The sequence below is a fragment of the Melanostigma gelatinosum genome, assembly GCF_949748355.1.
Source record: "Melanostigma gelatinosum genome assembly, chromosome: 20".
NCBI lineage: Eukaryota > Metazoa > Chordata > Actinopteri > Perciformes > Zoarcidae > Melanostigma > Melanostigma gelatinosum.
The window spans coordinates 17,556,945-17,578,465 of record NC_136653.1 but is presented as its reverse complement, the minus strand read 5'-3'; the positions used below and the strand labels follow the sequence as shown (position 1 = coordinate 17,578,465).

General features: G+C 45.1%; 1 protein-coding gene across 1 annotated transcript; it reads left to right on the top strand.

Moving 5' to 3' along the window:
• Window positions 1–1,002: 1,002 nt before the first annotated feature.
• Window positions 1,003–20,554, top strand: LOC306793861 (F-box/LRR-repeat protein 7-like; the record flags this gene model as incomplete). Its single annotated transcript, XM_079291654.1, has 4 exons — window positions 1,003–1,272; window positions 4,855–4,944; window positions 18,292–18,909; window positions 19,818–20,554. The coding sequence occupies exons 1-4, from the start codon at window positions 1,236–1,238 to the stop codon at window positions 20,552–20,554; spliced, it is 1,482 nt and encodes a 493-aa protein (XP_079147780.1). The 5' UTR covers window positions 1,003–1,235.
• Between the last annotated feature and the right edge of the window lie 967 nt (window positions 20,555–21,521).

The window sequence follows — 21,521 nt, the reverse complement described above, 5'->3', positions numbered from 1 at the left end:
CCCTTTTTCCAGGCATTTTACATTGTACCCATGACATTTTATGAAAACAGATAAAACCAGAGGAGCTACACTAATCGGTGTAATTAGAGAATACGACCTAATATCGACCATAAATATCACGTTATCCTCGCTAGAGCTGTCGGGCCGTGTACATTTCGAAAGGAATTTCAGCGTGTATCCAGAATATTAAATCACCTGTCGACTGCAGACAACTGGTTTTGTCCTGCAGCTTTACTTCTAGATATCCGATGACCTGCACCACTGCTATTCATAGACACATTCCCACATGTGTGGTTGAGCCATTCTCTTCCGTCAGCAGGCCTATATCCTCAGAATATTTCGAGATTATGTGTCCTCTACTCTGATTGCCTGAATCTCTTAAAGTCACACCTGTGATGACATAATGCTTAAATATGAATTATGTAATAAGGGGAAATAACTTAATGGGACTGCTTCCAGATATAAACTGTGATTGTGTTATTCCAGTGGTAGAAAGAAACTATTTATTCAAGTACTGTGCTTAAGTGCAATTTTGAGGTACTTTACTTGAGTGTTTCCATTTTATGCTAATTTATACGCAATTTAAACACACTTCAGAGGCACTTATTGTACTTCTTTCTCCACTAAACGTTTGTACTTTTACTCAAGTCTATGATTTCAGGACTTTTACGGAAGTGAAATACTTCTTCCTGGGCTCTCTGAGTCACAGTCCGTCGTTGGCTTATCTTTCTTTAAATATCCACATCGCCCTCTCTGGTCTGCGGCCTCTTTAAATCCAGATCCAGAGGAGGAGAGCTGCGAGTCCTCACAGAGCTGTCTGGCCGCTGTGATTGCCCGCACTCAGCCTGATAAACAGCTGCTTACCATTTAGCCCACTTCACAAAAAAACTTTTCTCCCAACTCCTCAAATCGGGATTTTTTTTCTTCTCTGTGTGTGTGTGCGTGTGTGTGTGTGTGTGTGTGAGAGAGAGAGAGTAGCCTTCGCCGCTCTTTGTCTGTGGATGTTCAGATATAGAAAGTCTGCACCGCTGGAAAGCGCGAGTCTGGACTCCAGGTTTGCGTAATGCTGAGGCGTCCTATGCTCAACATCTGGATTAACTATTTGGAGTCAGAGCTAGCGGCCCTACACGAAACTCTCCGACTGTCTATCTTTATGGAAAGACTTCCCTTTTTACTCTGGACTTTAACTCCTTTTGATACACCGAGTGCTGCGCGTAGATTATGTATTCTTTAAAATGGGTGCGAACAATGGAAAACAGTATGGAAGCGAGGGTAAGTGCTCTAATTATCACTGTAAACCACTTTTTATTTGAATTCCACGCATAAGTCAGCTTTTTTAAAATCAAACTATGCGCAACAAAGGCCAACATGTGACCGCGATCTGCTCCAGTTTATCTCGTAAACTAAAAAACAACAAAAAACAATGTGCAGTTTCTTGGGTCTGTAGCTTCCCTACACATCAGTGAGCGAGCTTCAGAACTCACAGTATTCCCTTCATACATCTCCATGGCTCCCTTATTCACACAGTGTAAGTGTTTCTGTGTTAAAGATGTGCAACGTTGATGTTCTTCGTACACACAGAGTGACATCTGGTGGTCATATTTTAAACAGTACAGTATACAATTTGAAGTTGAAACAAAGCACACTTCCAGCCACTGTCTGTGCTGTAATGAAACGTACAGATATGTTGTTTGATGTTTAAATCAAATCTCTTCTCACATAATCAGTCAAAAAGAGCTGACTTGGCAAGGAAGCCAGTTCATCAGACAACACCAAGGAGCTTAATTTATGGGTATTTTTTAAAGAGTGCTTTCCTGCAGGTTTAGTGGAGGCGGGTCAAAGGACAACAGTGTTTTTAAGCATGTGGGCACTTTGTCAGTCTTATCTTGATAAGAGCCAACTCCACAGATCCACAGTCCCTTAAAAACCCATCTGTCATTTGATTTGGCAGCCATGTTGTGCATATTGGTCACTGCCATATGATCCATATGGGCAAAAACATGCAGAAGGCAAAATGTCTTAATGAAAAATGTTTCAGAGCTTTTATATGGAAACAAATCCTCCTTACATGGTTGCTTACGGGTCCATGTAAAAGTATTTACAACAGTAGCGTAATATTGTAACAAAATAAGTATTGTTGGCATGTATTAGCTCTCATGCAGCTGCTTGTTAAGAGATTCTGGTCTGAATAAAAATACAAATCTCACTCAGCTGTCAGATATATTCAAGAACACGTTTCACCCAACTGGAATGCAGCTTAAATCACTTGTTTTGATATTTTTACACCCAAAATACATATCAACCGACTCTCATACACCAATATATTGATAAAAGCTCCAAAGATTCATTATTATTAATGAGCTCAGCTCAGACTATAGGCCTAGTTAGACTTCCTTCAGTCAGGATAAGATATCAGCCTTCGTGTACCTCCTCTCTCCCCAGAGCAGAGATGTTTGTATTTAACATTCCAGTGAGCTCTCTTCCCAAGTCAATAACTGCAGAGAAAATATTGGAAGTCATGATGTTAAACATAACAAGTGGACCAGCTCCACCCAGGGATCCAGCCATGTCAGGTACATGAACGGATCCGAGCACATATCGGAGACTTCCTTTTAGTTTTATTCCTCTCATTAGGTTAGCAGGCATTAGTCAGCTGGGAAATATGTGTTTATTCTCCTCCAGTGATTCACAAGGTCTTAATTCTCCCTTTCATTGCAACATGAAAACAGGCATTACACTCCAAACCCAGTATCACTGCTACTACTACACCCATTTAAATCCCTCTTCTTTTGTGAGTTCGCACAGATTTATTCGATGAGTCTGATGCTGGAGACTTCCCTTCTATGATCCACCATTAATGCAGCTTAATGATCTGATTTAAGGGCAGGGATACATGGAAACGTGTTGAAGTAGGCCTACAGCAAGAAAACATGAAGTGCTCATCAGATGAGGGTTTTTCAGAAGTTTTGGACAATGCACATTCTTATGGTATCACAGCATGACTGTTTAATAGCTCAACACTCACAGACATGTACCAGCTGTCTGATGGGTCTACTTCTATTGGTAAATTAAAAAAAACATTGCACCTTAAAGTACAAAACAAACTCATGTTGGTTCTAGAGCTGCAGCTGATAAGTATTGTCGGCATCCATTATTCCGCCGATTAATTCATTCATGGTTTTGTCTTTAAAAAAGTCAGAAAATAGTGAACAAATGTCCGTCGGAACCCAAAGTCACAGCTTCAAATGTCTTGTTTTGTCTGATCAACGGTCCAAAAACCAAAGATATTTATCTTACAACCGTAGAGGGGTGAGAGAATCAGCACATATTGTCATCATTAGCATTTAACCACTCAAAACAATTGACGATTCATTTCTAATAAATCAACTAATCGACAAATCGTTGCAGGTGTAACTGTTTGAATTCAAAAGTCAGTCGGTAATTAGCTTTTTTCTAACTGCGATGCAGGCAGCATACGGTCGAGATTGGCGGACTCCGCCACTGACAATGAAAAGTAATTTATGATGAGGAAATCACAGAATGTAAGTACATTGCGAATGCTGATCATGAAATGTATCAGATCTGGGATTGGTTTCATGGAAACCTCTTGTGTCATTAAGATTCACTTCGTTGAACGTTTATTCAAAGTATAGTCATTTCACAGTATTGACGGCATCAGCATCGTTATAGTGTCTGAGGCCAGCATCTTAGACACAAGTGAACTCTGCAGTTCGCCTGCACATCTGTTTTCAAGTGCGATTCCACAATTAATTACACTCTGGTCACAACTATGCAGCAACCCTCTACCAACACGTTATATCAGCAGAAGACAGGAAGCAGGAGCTTTTCTCAAAGTTGCTTTTCCCGCAAAAGACAGAAAACAATCGTCCTCGCACAGATCCGCACGTGCAGAGGAAGCGAGTCACGTGACCAGCTAAATATTAGGACGACTCGTGTTTCCAGCCGTGTGCTCTCTGCTCTGCTTACGTATTAGAAAAGTGGACCTTGTGAATTTCGGAGCCATTTCTGGGGACGGAAGGAGTCGTAGCAGATGTGCAGGCTCTGTGATGTCACCGCAAAATGTCATTCCATTTGAGCTGCGTTGGCTTCAAATGATTTCGTATGTGTCTTGCGTCTGGCTGAATATGGAGTCACCGGTTGCCTTTTTTTAATATTTACTGCCTATTTCGGGAACTGTCTGGTCTTTTTAGGTGTCTGCACTTGATGTGCATGTGTGTGACTGTTTCGTGCTGGGTGAAAGGCGCATAGTCTCAGGAAAGCCACAAAGCTGCATTTATGATCTGACAGAGGAATGAAATGCCATAAACAACTGCTCCACATGCAGCCTGCAGTCAGCTTGGCGGTGCGGCCTGTTGCACTCCGACAGCAGAGGCACACATTCAAAAATATAGCTCTTTGAAATGTAGCACACTTGTGTTACTGTGTAGGAATCTAAATCTAACGACACAAGGGCAGCTCACAAAGGAAGAGTTGTGCATTTGAGGCTTCATTCTTCGTCCGACACTACACTCAAACTAACCAGCAGAGACTTTCTGCACGTGCCAAGCCTGACCATTTATCCAAAAGTGAGGAGCATAAAAGTCATGAAAGCAGAGCGCGATGGGCTTTATATTCCGTTGAACTTCATACCTCCTTACCGTATTACATACATCATGAAACACCTTCTCTCTGACAGACAGGAATTAAGCATAAAAAGTGTTTTCTCTCAACTGAAAAGATTTTCAAAGGCTGTACGGTAAAAGAAACCCTGATAAATCATAACTGCAGTTTGTCATCTCACAGTTGATATACTGTGTCCCAGAAGTTTTGTTTTTCTTCCCGTTTCCCCTGCAGGTAAAGGGAGCTCAAGCATCTCTTCTGACATAAGTTCGAGCACAGATCACACACCGACCAAAGCTCCAAAGAATGTGGCTACCAGCGAAGGTAAGGCATCTGGTGCTCATTAACCAAACTCCCTCCTCCTCCTCCTCCTCCTCCTCCTCCTCCTCCCACCCCTCTCTGTCCTCCTCATCCACTTTCTGTGCTGCCTATTTTTGGAGAGAAACCTGCGTGTTCCTGGGATAACCCTAAACTGAAAACAAACTCACAGCTCCCATCAGAAACCAAAGGCATTTCTTGGGCTTTGTTTGAGCAGAAAAAAAGAAGAAAAAGAAAACACTTCTGGCTTCTCATTGTGGAAGAATGCTTATCTAAACTGTGGCCGTATCGGGCTCAAAGCGCTGCCAGGGAGGGAGGTACGAGTGCTGGGGAGAGGGATTCAGCTGGAGGTGTGGGGAGTAAAAAAGGGAGAAGAGAGCTTCACCTTCTGTTGATACTCCGTGCACAGACAATCTTCCAACTCCTGGCACACCGACTGCAGCGAACCGCTGCTCTTTGTCGGGAGTGTGTGTGTTACCAATGTAAACTGTGTGCTCGGTGTAAATACTTTGCAGCTGACAGATGCCTTCTGAAGCCCCCTGTCCGCAGGTCGGATACATTTTTTAACAAGCTGTCGGTCAAAGCAGAACTTTTTAAAATTTAGTTGAAAAGATCAGAACAAAATATCTCAGTCAAAGCTGAAAATGTACCGCAATGCCAGGTGCCATATTATGTCTTTGTAGAACCTTCGTAGAAATGGTAGTTTATGATGATATTTCATTCATTCGTAGACCACATGGTGCCAACCAAACAGTCCTTCAATGAAAGCATTTATTTTAATGATCAACTTGGTTTGCCAAGCAAAACCTGTTCCCGAGCTTCACCACAATCATTTTTCCCTCAATCAAAAGAATTTTACGTCAGAAAAAAACGTACCGGAGCTCAGATTTTGTTACGAGTGGGTCCCCGTCCTTGTTTTTTCGTTGGATTGTTTACAAGAAAACTCCACTAAATTGGTACTAAACAGGTAGTGTAGACTAGGGTTAGGGTTAGGAGCTGGAGGCATGAGAGCCGTGAAAAAGTGAATGAAAACCATAAAGTTGCGGCCTTTATAACCAAAACAATGAGCTGAAAGACACCAAAGTGTCCCGTGGAGCTGAGATGAGTTGGATGATAATTAACCGTCGGTTCATTTCTAAGAGCGACTCCTTCCTCTTTACACATTGTAATTTGATCCTTTGTTTGTGTAAAAATATTGATCAGTGCACCTTTAAGCATTCCAGTATTGCAGACTAAGATTGATTCATGTAATAATAGCATCCTATAGCTCATTTACAGCAAACCTCACAGTTCTGTACAGGATTTGGGAAGTGTGTTCAACTTCAACTGGGCAGGAAAAGTTTCAAGAGCATGAATCAGACAGAGAACATGAAATCTCAAAACCCACCGAGTCGTCATTGATTTTGATCACAGCACCTTATCGAACCCTACCGCAGATGCATTAAGGCCGGTCGTCTCTTTCTCTGAGCTGACCAGTGACTCGCCGACTCCTTTGCACGCTGATACGCCACTGCGCTCTCCCTGTGCCTCTCGTGCGTTGTCATCACCAATCTTAAACTTGCTCTGGCATGATGAATGTGGCATTCTCGTGGCGTCGCAGCTGCCCGCAAGAAAACAAACAGCAGCTCCGGCCTGTGTTTTGTAACCGTCACTCAGCTGAAGATTTCCACGGTGCTTCTCTGGGGGAACGAAGCAGCGGGGGTCTCACTCCTCACGACACACACCGGGCGTGCTTTTGGTTTCACGTGAGATGTGTGTTAATTGGTTTGTTTCAGTGAGGTTAATTCACTGATTAACCTCACTGAACATCGAGCGAGGCTTACCGCCCTCCTGTGGGTGAGCATTCGGACGAAGCAGATGCCGCGTTTGATTTCGCTGGACATGCCGACTCACTTGGATCTGACCGTTGAGGTGCTGCTGGAGGTGTGCACCCCGAGTATTTCGGGTGGAAATTGATAATTGTTCCGAATGTGTCTACTTGGAGAACAACCTGTGTAGATAGAAACATATATATATATATATGTATATATATATATATATACACAGAGTATCGGCCATGGCCAGTGGCTTCCCGATCATAATTTCCCGCCAGTGTTATGACTGAAATTGTTATATTTCTTTTTCCCTCCATGCTAAGTGGGAGTAATTACATGTTCTGGAACCACCACGGCCACAGTCAAATCCCCCATCCTTAAAAAGACACACACACACACACACACATGCATACACCACATTCACACACTCACACAGTGGCAGGTTACACAGTCCTTGTCCACCTCGTCCTGTGGTCCACTAAACGAATCAGGAAGCAGTCTGGGCTGTTTCCCCACCACACGCTGGGAGTCTTCATATCCGGATGCAGCAGTCATGTCACTGCTGCGTTAATGAAGTCGGTGGGTGAGTTTAGTTAGGTCAGTTAGGTCAGTTAGGGTCAGTTAGGGTCAGTTAGTTAGTTACAACGCAGCATTCTTATTCATTCAGTTAAGTTTGTAATTTGAACCGAAATAAATGAAATAATTTTCTCTGTCAGATTGCAATATGGTAGAAACCAATAAAACCGTATTTTAGAAAACAGTTTAGTTCCTCAATGTTGTCTAAAATCGGTCTAAAATCGCACTTAAAGAAGCCCAACTGATGTTTAACTGCAGTTGAAATTATATTTTGGAACAACTGAACCATTCAATTTCACTTAAAGACGCTGTACAACTTTTGCTGAACAGCCACCACGGTTGCTACAAATGACAATTATGAGATAAAGGCAAATGTAAAAGTGTGACAGCAGCCCAAGTAGAGAAGAGTTCAAGTTAACTGGCATCATACCACCAAAAGCTGCAGGTTATACCAGACCAAGTAAGGTTGTACCTTTTCATGTGCAAGAAAAGTAATCTCCTCTTTCAAGAGACACATAATCTCATTTAAAGGATTAAAGCCGTATGATAACGAGAAATGTTTCATTTTCCTACAAATAACAATTTCCGTCACCAGAGGAAACTGAACGATGCCACAATCATCTCAAAACTCAATGAACCACAATATTAAATCATTGTTCAGCCCTGATATCAGCATGCAGATGGAAAGTAGGCCATTGGCTGTAACATGTGTTCCCCCAAAGTCAACAGTTGGAACTTTCACTCACTCTGCTCCTGAAAACAAACCGAGGCGGGCAGTCATCTGGCTTTTGCAAAGTGTTTTCTTTGATTATTTAGACGGGCTCGTGGTGGCCTGACCCAGTTGCTTATTAGCCGCAGACTGAAAGGCACAGTAAATCCTTCCTGTGGGATGAAACTGAGTATCTCCCAGCGGGGGTTACGCTGTGGCCCATGTCTGGGCCTCGAGGGTTTGCTTTGGCGCAGCCGAACTCCGGGTATACCGTAGGAATGTGGCTCAGACATGGGCTGAACACCCGGAGATGTTGGGCCTGTGTGTTGAGACTCTCGAACGCCGTCTTCGTCCTCCTACATCAGGGGGGGGGGGGATGCTTTGGGTTCAGGTCAGCTCCTTCACCCGTTTGTAATGGCCCCAGGAAGGTAGCCGAGGAACAGGGTGGGAACAATGAACATGCCGACTTCCTCTCTGTCTGCCAAGGACCACAGAAACACTGATAACAGTGACGGGGAAAAGCTGAGTCTGTCCTTCCACACCAGAAAACACTGTGAGATTACGCCGTGAACACTCATGATTTATGTGCAATTCTCCAAAAGCAGAGTAACCTTCAGACTCTTCTTCTTTACAGATCTGTGTTTCCTACATAACGTTTTTACAGCCTTATTGAACTAGTAGTTAATGTCGGCATCAGAACACAAAGTATCAGGCCAATTAAGGCCAAACAAGTTCCTTTTTACCCCAATTTGTTCCTGGCCGAAAGATTAAAATTGCTAGAGATGTTTTTCCTCAGTTTATAAAACATCTACAAGGTGTAACATGTCGCCGGTGCATGGATGTTAACATGTTAATCGAAATCCTGCCGATTGTGATCCAGGGGGGCCTCCTGCAGCGACCAGTGCCGATTGGATTGGATTTAAAGTGTCATTTTCAATGAAGACCTGAGTATGAAGTCGGACAACATACTGAAAAACCATGCAAAATCGTAAATAAATGATGAGAAAGTTAAAATAAGTGCATTTAAAAAACACTTTTACCTTTATATGTCCAGTAGGTCGTGAAAGACTGCAAGCAATGATTAGTCGGGGTTCAATTTTCCTGCAATTTTGGCAAAAATACAATGTGCACCCATTGAGACATTCTGTCTCTTCGGCCACTTTCCCACCTTCCTGAAACTCGTTCCTTACCTGTCCACTAGATGTCCTCTGACTTGTTCCACCTGCCCTCATCCAGCCACTCCCTCCTGCACTGCACTGCACTGCACCCCCCTTTCCCCTCAGTCCCAGTCCCCTGACCGGCCCCGCCCACCTACACACCTGTTCCCACTTTGCCTCATCAGCCCTGCAGATATTTAACCAGCCCTCTACCGCTCGCTCTGCTTCTTGCCGTCGCTTCCTGTCCTCTGGGTTGAGCTTTTTGAAACTTGTTACCTGTTTTTTCCCCCCATTTGCAACAAACACTGAATGTTTTTTTGAAAGCATCACTACGATAGTTTACCAATCACAATTCAGCAAAATAATCATTTTAAAGTTACATTTTGTGTCGCTTTTGGCAGTTTCTGAGGACCGAAGCGGCCCCTTTAGAAAACCTCTTATTTTACTGCCGCAGGAGTACAATCTTGACAGTCTGCCCCACTCGGTGCTGGTTCTGGTTCTCCTGTGCCCCCCTTCTCTCCAGGGGGCCCAACAACCCGGCTGTGGGCGGCTGGTCGCTGCAGGAGGCCCCCCTGGAGTCTGAGCTGACGGGAGTTTCTGGTGGACTCGCAGGATTTTGTGTGGAATCAGACCCGGTGTCACCGATGACTAGCGTTAAGAATAACGACATAGAAACAGCCAATCTCCTCGCTGGTGGTCTCTGAGGTCATATAGAGGATTCAAAACACGTTAAAATATCCTCACTGTAACTTACGTACAGCAAATGAAATGCTCGCCGCACCCACTCAGGTTTTATGAGTTACTCTGACGAACAACAACCTTTTTATTCAGCTGGATGATGGAATCAGGATCTCTAATGTAATAATTACGGCATTACACACTCCTAATATTGATGGTCGATTGTCAGCTGTGCAGTCTAAACAGCCCGCCCTCAAAGCTGCCGTCTCCAGCATGCCCTCCCAAAGGCAACAAATCCCTCACACTTCATCTGCAAACTCATCTCGCTCGCCGACGACCCGTTGGCTCGTGTTTACTCGAGCAGACGTATCGCGTTTCACTGTTGATTCTTGCCGCGCCAAGAACGAAGGAGGCTGCAGCGAGGCGCTTGCGTGTGTCATTGCCGCTGGGACGGAGATTTAGGTTGTTATCCTCCACTTATGTTGTAAATGTAAGTTGTGCTGTTTTGTCATTCATCAGCGGCCATTACCGCGGTATATCTTTTGAGCCAAAGGTTTCTGGGCCAACTTCGAGCTGGTGTGACAAATTTGTCTTTTTGGTGAAACCTAATGCTGCATTTGTTCTGTTGCTGTGCAGTGTTGGACGTTATCACACACCGGGGGGAAGAGAGGTTTGTTTGGATAAAGAAGCATCTGTTTCTTTGGGGGGAGATGTTTGGCAGGTGATTGACTATTTTATGGAGGATTTAGAGGAAGCGGTGTTGTAGATTGTTCTCATTTTATGCGGAGGAATTCGCAGCCTCGAGAAGGTTGTGCTCATTAAATGCCGGCAGTATCTGTGGAGGACAAGTCCCTTTTCAATATTCTCTCTTAGGACACAAAGCAGCAGCCTGCAGTTATTGTAAGACTTTTCCAACAAGCCTGTAGCCATTGCAATGAGAGATATTGAACAGATTTACCTCTAATCCTCATTGGAAATTGCCTACGTAAAGAGAGAACACAGAGAAGCAAAGAATGCTTTTTTTCCCCCTCGATTTTCTCCATCACACTGTCCTCGCTCCTCCCCCTTCCCCTTCTACCGCTCTTATAGAGCCAGGAAATCTGAGCGAAAAAGCACGGAACAAGGCAGCGAAAAAGAAAGCAAGTGAAAGCAGTTCAGCAGAGGAGGAGGAGGAGGAGGAGGAGGAGGAGGAGGAGGAGGAGGGGGAGGGGGGGAAGGAGAGGCAGATCTCATAACTCTTGTCTGATTACCGCTCGGTCTTCTCGCTCTCCGTCTCAGGGAGGAAGCGTTGGCCCTGTTGTTTTGAATGCCATTTCTTCTTCAACGGGGTCACATTTTTCAGCTCTACTACAGCAGCGTGTTTGACAGGAGTTGGGGAAGACGCCACCTGGCACCCAAACGCAGGCTTGCTTCCTGTAAGATGTTGGCTCACTGCACTGCGATACACCTGGGTCTTTGGGCTTTTCATGTGGCAACATGAGCACAGTTGTGGACCAGCCGAACGGACACATTGGCCTTCCCTTCCCCTCTTTTCACTCTGTGGTTTGTTTCATTACGTAAGCAGCAAAGTGTCAGTTGTGGCTGAAGCTGCAATGGTACAAAAATGAGGGGAAAACTTCAGTGTTCTTGAAGGGAGTCTTGGTTGGATAGATTGAACCAGAACAACCAAATTACTTCTTTTTAAAAATTTGAATCACGTTTTCTGGGTGCGAATAACACATGGTTCTTTCATATGAAGCAAAAAGATTTTTAATTTAGCTGACAAAACATTGGTGGTCAAGGACAGAGCCATCAGTGTTAGCTCTTAGCCATCGCAAAACCTGGACATTTTAGTGGCTTACTCATGAAATACAAACTCTCGTCATCTTCTGAGCGACTTCTACGGCTTAAAAGTGGCCTAAATGAACAATATGGTTGAAGAAGCTGGTGTCTACTCTCTGTGCCAGTTGATGAACAACTGTAGCATGCTATTAGCTCAAACGTCATCCCGTCAGGAACATGCAAGCGCCAGTTAAAACAGCTTTTTTCTTTCAATATTTTCTTAGTTTTGCACTGTAAACATCTCATTCGATGGCTGTCAGTCTGTGATAAGCTGTAGGCCTATCCTGCACAATGGCATCTTTGTTCTGTATATAATTATCAGAATAGACAGTAAAGACCAATCACTGAGCTGATACATAGGTTTCTTACAGCACTTTTTTGAGTTGTTTTACTTTCCCTCAAGGCTTTTTTCTTTGAGACAAAACAACCTCTTTCTGGAGTTGAAGTGAACCCCTTTTCATCAAGAGCTTAATCAAAAAGTTCCAGCTCTTCCCTTGTTCTGTTGCTTCGACCACATGAGATCATTACATTTGCTCCTCATCACAACCAAATCAACCGTTCAGGCCCAGCGCTCGCGTTTCCATTCCTGTCTGATGTGCAGTTCGTCTTGCTGTTTGCTGCGTGTAGCCAACGTTACCCCTCCTGAGTCATTTGACATGAATGTCACTCTGCACTCCAAACCTCCGCTCACATTCCTGCCAAAAAGGATGAACTGTACAGAGAGGCATTTCATGCACATGTTTCCCTGCAAAGAAACAGAAATGTCATCTTTGACATCCTGATTTAACAACCTGTTAAAAAAGAAAAATGACGTAATGTTGAATTTCAATGATTTGCCAAAGGCCAGACCAGGTTAGCATGATGCCAAATGGCTGTTGGAGTCTGAACTGCCGTCTCTATTCTGGAAAATGTGTGCTGTGATGAATGGACACACACAAAATGCTCATTTTTGACATTGTAGATCACGCCTTTCAAATTTGGCTTCAAGACACCCGTGCGTCTGCTGTCCTCCTCAGCGGAGGATTTATAAAGTGACGAGGCCAGCGTGTGGAGACGTTTGTGTCTTTTGAACTGACAGAAGGGCTTTAAGAGGCGGAAAACTCCCCTGAGGGAATTAGTCGTGTTGCGGGGAAAGAGCGTAATAGTTCCTGGCTCATGCAAAGCCGAATCTGCTGCGGCGCAAGCTTTAAAAAAAAAAAACAGGAATCCAGAGACTGAGCGAGTGTGAGAATAGCTGCAGTCCAGAAGTAGCGGAGTTATGGGGGTTGTGTGGAGCTAAGGAGTCTGTTTCCTGTCCAAGTGTGCACATTGTACAGGAACCAGCAGGCCCTATTGTCTCTCAGGTTGCACAGTGACGTCAGACCTTCCTGTAGTGAAGGCTTTACTGATAGCCCAGCCGCCACACTGTACGGTAATATCAACTTCCATGTATTCAATAAAACCCAAGACAGACCCAGATGTTTCTTATCGTAAGACTACTACAATTTCCAAGGCCAAGAATTAAGTTCATGCTTAAGCCGACAGACATGAGAAGTCCTAAAAGTGCTTTGGACAACAGATCTATCTCCATGACCGCTAAGCAAACTCAGTGAACAAACCATCTGAAACAATTAAAAGCTCCAGAAAAAGCTAGCCAGTGGAACCTTGAGTTGTATTTGTTTGGTTCATAAACCCGCAGCTCCAAACTCTAAGAACAAAACTTTGGAATCCATAGAAGTTAACCAGTGTGGTGTCTTTGTTTGATATCTGTGTATCACTGCAAACCTATCATTAACAGAACAGACACCATGCAGCTGTTAAAATGCTCTTCAAGGGAACTGTAAGTGCAGATGGTGGGAGACTCAGTTCGGTTCAGGAAATCAGAGAAGAAACAGTGGAACATCTGGTCTTTACCCTGGACAAAGAACAACGGAACAGTGGTGAAATGAAAGAGAAACTCATGCATTTTGAATGTGCGCATAGCCACAGAAAGGCATACTTGGCTGAAATCACTGCCACTAATACCCAAATCTAAGCTGATCCGCAGCAGGATCCCATTAACATCAACTTACTTCTGAGACACATCTGGATCGGGCTTTGATACCAGAGGTTTAATGTAAATCAATGGAAGTGATCATTGAAAGGACAAGATGCTTGCGTGATGAGGAGGATGCAGCTGCATGTTCGGAGTGATGTCGCTTTAATGACAAAAACCTGATGATTTCTTCACAAAAACAGATTCAAGGGCCTCTGGAAGAAAAGAGGGGCGAGAGAGAATAGAGAGAGGGAAGATAAATTGGCAAAAGAGTCTGCAGACTTTAGCAGAGACGGAGACAAGTGCACAGGCAGGGTCAATCCAGAGTTTGACGCAGTCTGGTCATAAACCAAAGCCATAGGGAGTCTTTTTCAGGATCTCGCAGTGCTGTGAAGCTCTGCTAAGACCCTGTCTGGAGCTCGCAGGGTTATTACCGCTGCATCTGGCAGAACAGACCAATCCATTACCTCAATGTCATTAGCCCTGTGACATGTTCCTGCTTCGCAAACTCCACAAGCTCCACTGTGCCCCCCCCCCCCCAACCAAGACCGTGACAGGCCACGTGGTGCACGTGAGGAAATCAGAGACGCTCATTTTCTACTCAAAAGCCAGGAGATCAAATTCAAATCAACACGAGAGGGGTAAAACAATAAGTATCCGCTAATAGAAGACAACCAGGCAGCAGGGATTTGACTGAAAGAGAATTGATTTATCGGCACTAAACGGTTACGTGCTCCGGTTTTTGAAAGGGGAAACATCCGACCGAGAGAGAACTCCTGGGCGTGTGAAGTGTGAAAGAAAAGTAAATATTTCAATCACAAGATCATTTACAGCATCGACAGTCAATGGCGATTGGATAGACATATGCCTTACTCAGCTAGATAACACCTGGGCCTTCTTAAAGAGACCCAGGTGCTATCTCTCCAAAATCCAGTGCAACCGCGTTAATCTGCAGAGATGTCTTCATTGAACTTCCCCCACCAGCTGTGTGGAAGTGTGACTCTGAGAGAAGGGAAGGGGGCGGATGCAGTCTAATTAGTTGCACTGTTTCTCCACTTGGAGCTCTCTTCTGATCAGTGACACATGTAATTACGCAATTTGGAAGTTGCTCCTTAGCCAGTGGCAGATGAGTTCATCTCCTTGCGTGCAGAATCCATCGCAACAGCATGGACTTGGACAACAAAGACACGCATTCATCAAGACTCAAGCAATGCAATCCGATCTTCTCCTGCATGTCGAGACTTTTGTAGATCTTTGCCTCGGGGTTGATACTTGAATTCAGCTTTTTAAGCGTAAATATATGAGCTTATATCATTCTGAAAAGATTTAATTGCAGGCGAATCGTTGGCAAAAATATACTGATTTCATGTCTCTCTGTGCTGCATAGTGTGTGGTTTCCAGCCGCTGTTGGATAATTCCACAATCGCTAGGTATTAACTCAGGAATCTTGCAATACTTGCAGTGCACCAGCACCACTACTGTCATGACTTATTTGGACAGGTGTGTGAAATTCGAAATAGACGAGGTGTTTATAAGGATCTCAAACCATTAAATCCTTTGTATTAAGATAGATATACACAGCTAAAATAAGACAGATGACCTCAAGGAAATAATCCCAGACATCAAAAGTTGAGCTAATCATAGGCAGACCACCCAAGAATGTGATGTATTAAACCTGAACTCAGTGCAGATTGTAACACGCTGTGCATTTTGGACTGCGGCACTCGTCGTTTTTTCTCGAATCTGCATGCGAGATTGAATTTTAAGGCACGCGAGAGAGGAGTTTGTAAAGTAGCCGTGAATCGGTCGACATGTTCCCGAGAGGGGGGGGGGCGAGTCTGCGGATGTCATCAGAGGCGAGGAGGGAGGTGGACCGCACCGAGGTCTGGAATACAGATCTGCAGGACGGTCGCAAGGACGTGTCACTGCCCAGCTGTCCGTCCCTGCACGCAAATCCACATGACAGGCAGGATGCAGTCCATTCTTCATGAAGATGCTGACATACGTCCTGAAGAGTCCATTTACCAACGCGGCTTAATCATGGTTCAATCTACATGACTGATAAGATAATATCTGTGTAAATGTACGGGAATCATCGGGGAATGGCAGGTAGTTAAAGTACACCTGAGTATCGTTTATTCAAATACGACACTGCAAACTACCAGCTTAAAGCTAGCATAGCGTTGACTCACCACATCAATGCACAGAGGCACGCTTTAGCGTCTGTATGAGGAGCAAGTCGTTTTGTGGCCTAAACCGAACCAAGTAAACCTACTTTTGAAGTTTATTTTGAAAATACACAGGAAACTGACTCATCCAAAGCTGAGAGGGGTACCTGGAGCGTCAGAGTTCTGAGAGAGTCTGTGAAAAGGGCCATTTGGTGTTCTTTTTATTGTGTCCACTGCATTTTGAATTCTAGGATTATAAATGAAAACTTTTGACCAAAGTTGATACTGAATATTGCCTTTTGGGAAAACACCTCAAAACTCTTTCTGTCCATATTGTAAGATTTACTCAAGAAATGTCGTTATGTAAACTCATTAAGTTCCTAAAAAGGTTCCTAGAATGATACGATATATTTCCTTAAAGGCCTTTGACAAAAACTCATGACTTTTGGAGTGATAGTCTGAACAAAACTCGCCTTTACCATCAAATAACTATACGTCTCAAACACACAAAATAATCTTTATTTTAAACCATGATAACATCTCGTTTTTCTTCGCCCATAAAGCCTGCAGACTCGTAGTTGGACGGCTGTAAGTGACATCACACTCGTGACTACTTGAAATGCTTTTAGTGATGACTATCAATCCCACTGAGCTCCTCCGGATTGGACAAGACGAGCTGGAGGGGTGATGGGGAGACGCAGATATCATCAGAGAAGAGCACTCAGTGTCCCGGTGTGATGGGGTCGACCCCGGGAGCACGATCCCGACGCCCTGGCTTATGAAGCGGAGGGCTCACGCCACGGTGATGGGTTGCAGCCCCCAGATTCTCACAGCTGCGTCTTCAGACGCGGCGGCGATGAGCGCACATCTGTCAGGAGTGCCTCAGTGTTTACAAAGGGATAACCGTACATTGTCAGCCCCTCAGCTGGTCGCTTTGAAGCCACCGAGTTCATCTGATGGAGAGGCCCTGTGACACATTTTTTCCCCAAACATCCAAAAACACGATATCCAGATCCATGGAAACTCCTCTTCGTTGATGATAAAAGCTGGCGTGGCTATATGGCACCACCGTGATGCACTTTTTGACCTATTTCCTCAGCTTTTTAGCTGTTTTTGAAGAGTGATAAAGCAAGAAAATCACCATAGTCGAAGAAGGGAGAATACATGTTGTGTTTTAAAGAGGAACTTTAAAAGTCTGTGTACAACTAATTAGACATATGTGTTGAATAAAAGTTGTATAATGCTTTGTGTTGGCTACAGAGGGAACTTCATGAAATCCGATTGAATGACTCAAGTGATGTCACTTGAGTCAGCGTCAGTTGGGACTGAAGACGACAAGTTTGAAAATAAAACAAATTTGTGGATCTGTAGTTCGAGAGAAGTGACGTTCTTAAACCTCTGTGGTTGCTAATTTCTTCTTCAGGCTACATTAGTAGCTTCTAGCATAACACACACGAATCAAGGTGGTCAAATTGCATTGTGGGTGATGAAGGAGCCAGGTTTTGATGTGGACAATGAAAGATAATACCGTATATCTCTGGTTCCGCTGCATCGGTTTTGATCCTTTTTTTTCTTCTAACTGTCTAACTGAAAAGCAATGCTAAATCTGTGGCGTACTCTTTTAAAGGGGAACAACTCAGCATGTGGAAACAGCTGTTAAATGTCTCTGTACGCAGCTTTTAACGAGTCATGAGAAAATAACCCAAGTGTTATCTCCGTTAGGGCTTAGAGACTAAGCCTGCATTTCAAACTGGGTGCATGGAGTTCACACTCTGTTGCTATTTACCAGGCAGGGAGGGTCTAGTGAGAGGATGCTGTAGGTTGCATTATGGGAATCGTAGGATCGTTTGTTTTTGCAATGTGACCCAACTCGTCACATCAAGTTTCTTTGTGCTTTTGAAGGTGGATTGCACCTTTTGAGAGGAGTTGGTACAGTCTACTGCACATTGACGGATGGGTTGAAGTTGGCTTGCAATTCGGAGATTAAGATAAAACTTAAGGGCCGATACTGTTGTGAAAAAAAAGTGTTTAATCGCTGTTTAAAAACCCCACTTTCAGATTTGTGAAAGCTTTATTTTATTCATGAGGGTTATTTCATTGCCCTGTCTCCATCCAGATCACATTAGGTCAAGCTCAAAACCAGCGTTCTCAATCCAGGACGAACAAGCAGACTCCTTCAAACACTGTTTCAGATGTGTGGAACTTTCATTCTATTCGTGAAAACAAGAAAAAGTGCAATTTTGATGCTTTTTCTTCAACAATCCGACATTAGACCAGGTCTTAAACTTGGTTATTGTTGACTCACAGACACATAAAGCATGTTAAGAGTTTTTTAGGCAAAATGAACTTCTCATTGTCTTCAAGTAGCGACTCTGCCCCTCTCTTTCCTCACATATCTTGTCCTCTTCTTTCTCAGGTTTAGACTCCAGCACCCGGACTCTGAGCACCCCCAGCCCCGGTCTTATCCTACCATCCAAGTCCACCTCCCTCTCCTCACCTGCCCTCTCCAGTAACGGCCATGACACCAACTCCTCTTCCTCCTCGTCGGCCCGCGCCGAGACCGTCGCCGTGGTCCACTCCCAGCCCGGCACACACACGCGCTCGCGCCAGTCCAAAAGCCACCACCACGCCCTCGTTGACCTCCTCCCCGACCACGCCCTGCTGCAGATCTTCTCCCACCTCCCCACCAATCAGCTGTGCCGTTGTGCGCGCGTGTGCCGCCGCTGGTACAACCTGGCGTGGGACCCGAGGCTGTGGGGCACCGTCCGGCTGACCGGGGAGCTGCTTCACGCCGACCGCGCCATCAGGGTGCTGACCCACCGGCTGTGCCAGGACACCCCGAACGTGTGTCTGACCCTGGAGACGGTGGTGGTGAACGGCTGCAAAAGGCTCACCGACCGGGGACTGCATGTGGTGGCCCAGTGCTGCCCGGAGCTGCGCCGCCTGGAGGTCGCCGGCTGTTATAACGTCTCCAACGAGGCCGTGTTCGAGGTGGTGTCCCGCTGCCCGAGCCTGGAACACCTGAACCTCTCAGGTAAAAAAAGAAATGTACGAGAACATCTTGCCATAATGGTTCGGCAATGGTGTCTTGGTTTTATTACCGCTACCCGACATCACGCACATTTGTGGCTTTACCTCGAAACAAATCTCCACTCCTCGGCCCCTCTCAGCCGTTTCTACTAACGCTGGTGAAGCCATTAGAGGAGCAGGAGAAGCTCTGCCAGCCTTAAGCTCCCATGTGGGAGAAGAAAGGCTTTCTTTTGCCGAAAGCAGAACTCACCTCGACGTGAGTGAGGAGAGCGGTCTGCTGCTTTCATTAAGTGACACAACTAACATTGACTTGGACGGTGGCAGAGCAACGTCTGCACCATTAGCACCAGGAAGTTAGCCCCGTTGTTGTAAAAAAAATAAAAATAAATCGCCTACTTGTGACTATTTATGAGCCTTCGATTATTTTTCTCCACAATTTGGTTTCCTTGGAGTTGTTTGCGCTGCCAAACGCAGCAGGTTTTAGTCTGGCGCCCTCAAGTGGCGACTCAGAATACATATTCAAAAGTGAATTGTGTTAAAGGGAACGTCGACATTTTTTCAAGTCCGTCTTAAAACAACGCTCACATGACCGTATGTACGTTAAAACAGTTTTTGCTTTCTGTAAACATTCCTCCTGTTCAAAACTGGCCACTATGAGATCCCTTCCTGTCTACTTTTAATGAAATAGAAGAAATTGCTGATACTTGTATTGAAGAAACAATACAAATATCAGCATTTAGCCATCTGAATTAGAGGAATCAGGTGGGTAACGGTCTTTTCAGTTTGAAAAAGGCTGTTTTAAGATGGACTTTTCATTTTCTGAACGTATCCTTTAATTCAACAAAAACAATCCGCTTTGAAGAAATCCTCTGTTTATGAGCTGACAACCTCTGCTTCCTCGTCCTCCTCCAGGCTGCTCCAAAGTCACGTGCATCAGCCTCACCCAGGAGGCCTCGCTCCAGCTGTCCCCTCTTCACGGCCAGCAGATCTCCATCCACTACCTGGACATGACCGATTGCTTTTCCCTCGAGGATGAGGGCTTGCGAACTATCGCCTCCCACTGCCCCCGCCTGACACATCTGTATTTGCGCCGCTGCATCCGACTGACGGACGAGGCCTTGCGCCAACTGGCTCTCCACTGCCCCTCGATAAGGGAGCTTAGCCTCAGCGACTGCCGCCTGGTGGGGGATTTCGGCCTGCGGGAGGTCGCCCGCCTGGAGGGCCGCCTGCGCTACCTGAGCGTGGCCCACTGCACGCGCATAACCGACGTGGGCGTTCGCTACGTGGCCCGCTACTGCCCGAGACTGCGCTACTTGAACGCCAGAGGTTGCGAGGGGCTGACGGACCACGGCCTGAGCCACTTGGCCAGGAGCTGCCCCAGACTCAAGTCCCTGGACGTGGGCAAGTGCCCGCTGGTGTCGGACGGCGGGCTGGAGCAGCTGGCCATGTACTGCCAAGGCCTGAGGCGAGTGAGTCTCAGGGCCTGCGAGAGCTTGACGGGCAGAGGCCTCAAAGCTCTGGCGGCCAACTGCTGCGAGCTGCAGCTCCTCAACGTGCAGGACTGCGAGGTGTCGCCAGAGGCTCTGCGGTTTGTAAGACGCCACTGCCGACGCTGCGTCATCGAGCACACAAACCCCGCTTTCTACTGAGACCAGGCGGGGGGGGGGGGGGGGGGTCTGGGCCTCTGACAAGTGGATGTTCTAATATTCCTGCTATGGAGGAGTTGGCAGAGTTCAGCGGCCGATGTGTCAGCTGGTTGAAAACCTGGTGTGCAATACTGGCCAGAATGTGTCTTTGAATCCGCCTGGTGGCTGTTGATGCTGAAAATACTTCCATAGACTGTATTTAACATATTTATCTGTAAAACAAAGGCAGAGAAGTAGCGTATGTCAGTATATTACGTCTTCACTCTTTACAACGTAAACAACACGCTACAACACTGAGCAGCGGGTACAGTCGGTACAGCATTGTTATATATTTCATATTTCAACACCTTACGGCCCTGAAACATAATCACAATCATACAATCCTGCATCTATTTATAAACAGTGAGTATCTTTAGACTGAACCACTCAGAATGTCGCTACGACGCAGCAACTAAAGCAGAACATATTCTCAGTTTCACTTTCTTCATGTTGCATATGTGCACTTTATGCAATTGTGCTGACAATCACTTCAACTGAGCTCAAAGTGTCATCATTTCTTTTCATTTTCTGTAAATTAAAACTATTAGCCGGAGATTCTTTTTTTTTTCTTTTTTCAAAAGCCAAATAGAAACAAACTTGTTGTTGAGATGAATAAACAAAGAACACATTGCTGCTATAACTGTGCCAATAAACTTCTTCAAAAGCCGACCACAACTGTGAGTGCTTTACTCAAATCGTCGTTGCAGTTGTGAGTCGTTAAAGTAACTGAGGACGATCCAGGAACACCATATATGGATGTTTTAGTGTGCGATCAAAGGGCAGGGCCTCCTGCTTTCAGGCCATTGGCTGAATTAAACCTGCTTGTTACACCTGCCTCTCTGTCCATATTTGTACATACTTTGCACTTTAGGACTGAGTTATAAGATAGTGTGTGTGTGTGTGTGTGTGTGTGTGGTGTGTGGTGTGTGAG